Below are 4,529 nucleotides of genomic sequence, written 5' to 3' on the forward strand. Positions count from 1 at the left end.
TGGTTCTCCTTCTGGCTCAGGCCAGGAGACTGCTCCTGGGCAGACACCCCTCCTCGGGCGGAGAAAGGTGCTGGGTGCCGGATCAGGCCCAGAGACTGCTCCCGGGCAGACACCCCTCCTCGGGCCGGGAAAGGCGCCGGGTGCCAGATCAGGCCTGGAGACTTCTCCCAGGCAGACACCCCTTGTCGGGCGGGGAAAGGCGCCAGATGTCTGGAACCAGACAAGGGATCCTTCCCAGAAGCTGTGACGCTTCTCCAGTCTGCCCTATCCCCAGCAGTGCACTGGAGCAAAGATGGCTCACCTTCTGGCTCAGGCTTTGAGACTGCTCCCAGGCGAACACCCCTCCTTGGGCCGGGAAGGCGCCGGATCAGGCCCTGAGACTGCTCCCGGTCAGACACCCCTCCTCAGGCCAACAATACCAAACTTAACAAGATATTAATTACACTTAAGATCATTAAGACCAATTAATATATGTCCATGACCACAGTAAAGCTGTCAGGCTGGGGAGATGACCCAGCTGGTACACGGCCATACAAGCATGAGGCAGGACCTGAGCTATCCCAAGGGCCTACATAAAGTCAGACACATGAGAGTGGTACGCTTTATGCTGTGATGGGGCTGGGGACAAACTGCTGACCCCCAGGTTCAGGGATAGATCTTGTCTCAAAGTCAAAGGTGAGGCGAGACTGTGGAAAACACCTCTGGCTCCACACATGCCATAAACATACATGTCACCCCTGCCTTCTACACAGGCCATAAACACACATGTCACACATACACAGAAATCAGTAGCATTATATAACATGAGGTATAAAATTTAAAACAGAGGAAAAAGTAATTATAGTGAATGAAATTAAGGAGGCATTAGGAACAAGAACAAGAACTAAAAGGAAGGGTTAAAGAAAAGACATGCGAAGAATGGGCAGAATGTTACAGAGGAGAGAAGGGAGCTCCAGATAGTTTTAATTAAGTAATAAAGAAAAATACGTAAATACTTTAACTTAATACAATTTTAACTTTAAGCAATTTAAAGTTGCTTAAAATAAAGTAAAAAATTAACTAAAAGATAGTGAAAAAATTTTAAAGGAAAATAAGTAAAATGCTTTAGAAAATAAGAAAGTATCATGGTAGCTGACTTGATACTGTAACGTGCCAGATGTAAGAGTGGTCAGCTGACATTTGAGAGTCTTGTGTTTCTTTACATCTCCATTGTTACTAAGCTAAGGCCACTCTGTCATTTGCCCATTAGGGCTGCATTCACTTCAGGGGCTTCCCTTCTTTGCCCACCTGGAGCCACTGCTGGGCACAAAGCCAAGTTCTGGCTTCACCCATGTGAAGGCCCATATTCAGGCCCAATGCATATTATCTGACAGTCACTCACAGTTTAAATTTCATTGTTTTCAGTAAATCCTCACCCCCAGGGGGAAAGAAGTTTTGTAAGAGGCCACTGGTTGAGCTTCATTTTCAGACTTGCCCACATGATTAGACATGAGTTCTGGAGTCCAAACAGCCTCAGCACTGGCTTAGGGAGGAGCCCCTGCTGGAGCCAGGACTGTTTTCCTATACACACAGCTTTACTTCTGTCCTGCTCTTCATGATTCTTGTGTTCTTTCTCTCTGCTTCTTGTTAGCCTGACTCAGAGTGGCACACAGGTGTCTTCTAATATGCTCTACTTTCTAGAATACCTTTCTTTCTTTCTTTCTTTCTTTCTTTCTTTCTTTCTTTCTTTCTTTCTTTCTTTCTTTCTTTCTTTCTTTCTCAACAATTTTTTATTAGACATTTTCTTCATTTACATTTCTAATGCTATTCCAAAAGTCCCTTATACCCTCCCCCGATCCTGCTCTCCAACCCACCCGCTCCTGCTTTCTGTCCCTGGCACTCCCCTGTACGGGGCATATAAACTTTGCAAGACCAAAGGTCTCTCCTCCCAATGATGGCTGAGTAGGCCATCTTCTGCTACATATGCAGCTAGAGATATGAGCTCAGGGATAATGGTTAGTTCATATTGCTGTTCCTCCTATAGGGTTACAGACCCCTTCAGCTCACTGGGTACTTTCTCTAGCTCCTCTATTGGGGGCCCAGTGTTCCATCCAATAGATGACTGTGAGCATCCACTTCTGTATTTGCCAGGCACTGGCATAGCCTCATAAGAGATAGCTATATCAGGGTCCTGTCAGCAAAATCTTGCTGGCATATGCAATAGTGTCTGCATTTGGTGGTTGTATATGGTATGAATCTCTGGGTGGGGCAGTCTCTGGATGGTCCTTCCTTCTGTCTCAGCTCCAAACTTTGTCTCTGTAACTCCTTCCATTGGTATTTTGTTCCCCATTCTAAGGAGGGATGAAGTATCCACACTTTGGTCTTCCTTCCTCTTGAGTTTCATGTTTGGCAAATTGTATCTTGGGTATTCTAAGTTTCTGGGCTAATATCCACTCATCAGTGAGTGCATATCATATGTGTTCTTTTGTGATTGGTATCTTTCTAAGCATTATTCTGAACATACTATTTGATTCTTATATATATTATATATGCTTTCTGCACACTTCATTGTCCTAAGCCTGCTAGTAAGATCAATTTGGTATCAAGCCATTGGCCATCTGCAGCTGGGATCTCCCACAGTGGACTCGAGAGCTCAGTTTGAACTCTAGAGGGTCCTTCTAGTTTCTATCACCCTACTGATTTTTGTTGATGAATCTCTGCTTATGGCAAGGGACTAACAGTATAGTGGAGGCCACTGATATTCTGTAGTGGATAGTGTTGATTGTTGACTTTAATCCCGGCACTCAGAAGGCATAATCAGGTGGATCTCTGTGAGTTCCAGGATAGCCTGGGCTACACAGAGAAACCCTGTCTCAAACAAACAAAAACCAAAGCAACCAAACAAAAAAACAAAAGAAACTAAACAAAAACTGGTCTGTTTGTGAGGTTGTTTCCTGTTAGTAGAGAAGGAAAATTGACCCTGAGTAGCCTTGGCTATCCCGTGGCTGTGGTCTTGGTCTTCTGCCACCATGAACAAGAGCTGCTGTGTCTGTACCACCATGATAAACTGAGCCCAAATAAATCTTCCCTCAAGTTCTTGTCACCCGGTGTTTATAGCAGCAAGAAAAGTGAGTAATGCACCATTCATCTTCCAGGGCTTCATCTGCCAACCTTCAAACCACAGAGCTTCCTTCCAGCCTCCTCAATATACTCATGAGTTTTCTTGCTAATGGGAATTGAAGGAACAAGTTTAGGATTAAACAGCTTTGTGGTGAGGTTACTGAAGAATACTTACTTCCTGAACATTGTTTAGTGTCCATTTTTCAGGACTATTTCTTTTAACTAATGTTGTAATAAATAAAATAGTAATTTTTTTTTGCTTTGAGATTATATTGATTTATATGGGGCAAATGGACTTTTTTCCTTTTCATTGCTCTTTGAAGAGAATTGCATTCTTATTGTTACTAATTAATAATAATAATAATTATTATTGAGTTTATGATGTGAGTACAGGCACATATGCCATGGTACACGTGTGAAGGTCAAATTACAACTTTTGGGAGTCAGTTCTGTCCTTCACAGTGGGTACCCAAGGTCAGACTAAGGCGTGGGTGGCAATTGCTTTACCTGCTCCATCACTTCACTGATCTTGTCATTGGTCTTTTAAAGAACAGCCCCTTTGATGCTTCACTCCTTGCTCAGCTGAGCATTCCGGTATGTGGACATACTGTCTTCTATTCACTCATTCACTGTTTGGTGGGCATTTGCAAGTTTTGTTTGGTGACTATGAACATTCTGTACATTTTCCCCCATGGATGCAGTTTCATCTTACACTGTTTTTCCTTTTAGTGTCTTTCTCGGGAAGCAGGTGGAAACATGAGCATCCAGTTTCTTGGCACAGTGGTGAGTATGAAAAAGTGCTGTCTGTCCTCTTAATCAGAGAGAGTATGTTTGGCTTTCTCCCATGTTTCTGCTGCTTTCGTTGTGGTTTTATTTTGCTATCAAATCGAGACATCTCTGTGTGAGAAGCAGGACTTGTGAGAAAAGCTTCTGTGTGGAAAATATTGAGGCTGGAGAGATGGCTCAGTGGTTAAGAGCACTGACTGCTCTTCTGGAGGTCCTGAGTTCAAATCCCAGCAACCACATGGTGGCTCACAACCATCTGTAATAGGATCTGATGCCCTCTTCTGCAGTGTCTGAAGACAGCTACAGTGCACTTACATGTAATAAATAAATCTTTTAAAAAAAAAGGGGGGGGGCTATGGGCCGGGCAATGTGGCACATGCCTTTAATACCAGCACTTGGGAGGCAGACGCAGGCAGACTTCTGAGTTCCAGGCCAGCCTGGTCTACAAGGTGAGTTCCAAGACAGCCAGGGCTATACAGAGAAACCCCGTCTCAAAAAATAAATAAATAAATAAATAAATAAGACTATGAAGTCATAGTTTTTAAAAAACGAACTATTCCTGTTGCTTCATCTTCTTGGAGAACGCTTCTCTAGTTTCAGACTTTTTAGAGTTTAATGAAAATGAAGCCACAACATACCCAAAC

General features: G+C 43.5%; 1 protein-coding gene across 1 annotated transcript in view; it reads left to right on the forward strand.

Moving 5' to 3' along the window:
• The window catches only part of Pcca (propionyl-CoA carboxylase subunit alpha), a 336,175-nt gene that overhangs the window by 248,550 nt on the left and 83,096 nt on the right, over positions 1-4,529 (forward strand). The window contains exon 21 of the mRNA XM_021203136.1: positions 3,829-3,882. Coding sequence (XP_021058795.1) covers positions 3,829-3,882 — 54 coding nt within the window. The remainder of the gene's footprint in view (positions 1-3,828; positions 3,883-4,529) is intronic.

The sequence above is a fragment of the Mus pahari genome, chromosome 8, assembly GCF_900095145.1.
Source record: "Mus pahari chromosome 8, PAHARI_EIJ_v1.1, whole genome shotgun sequence".
In the NCBI taxonomy this organism is placed as follows: Eukaryota; Metazoa; Chordata; class Mammalia; order Rodentia; family Muridae; genus Mus; species Mus pahari.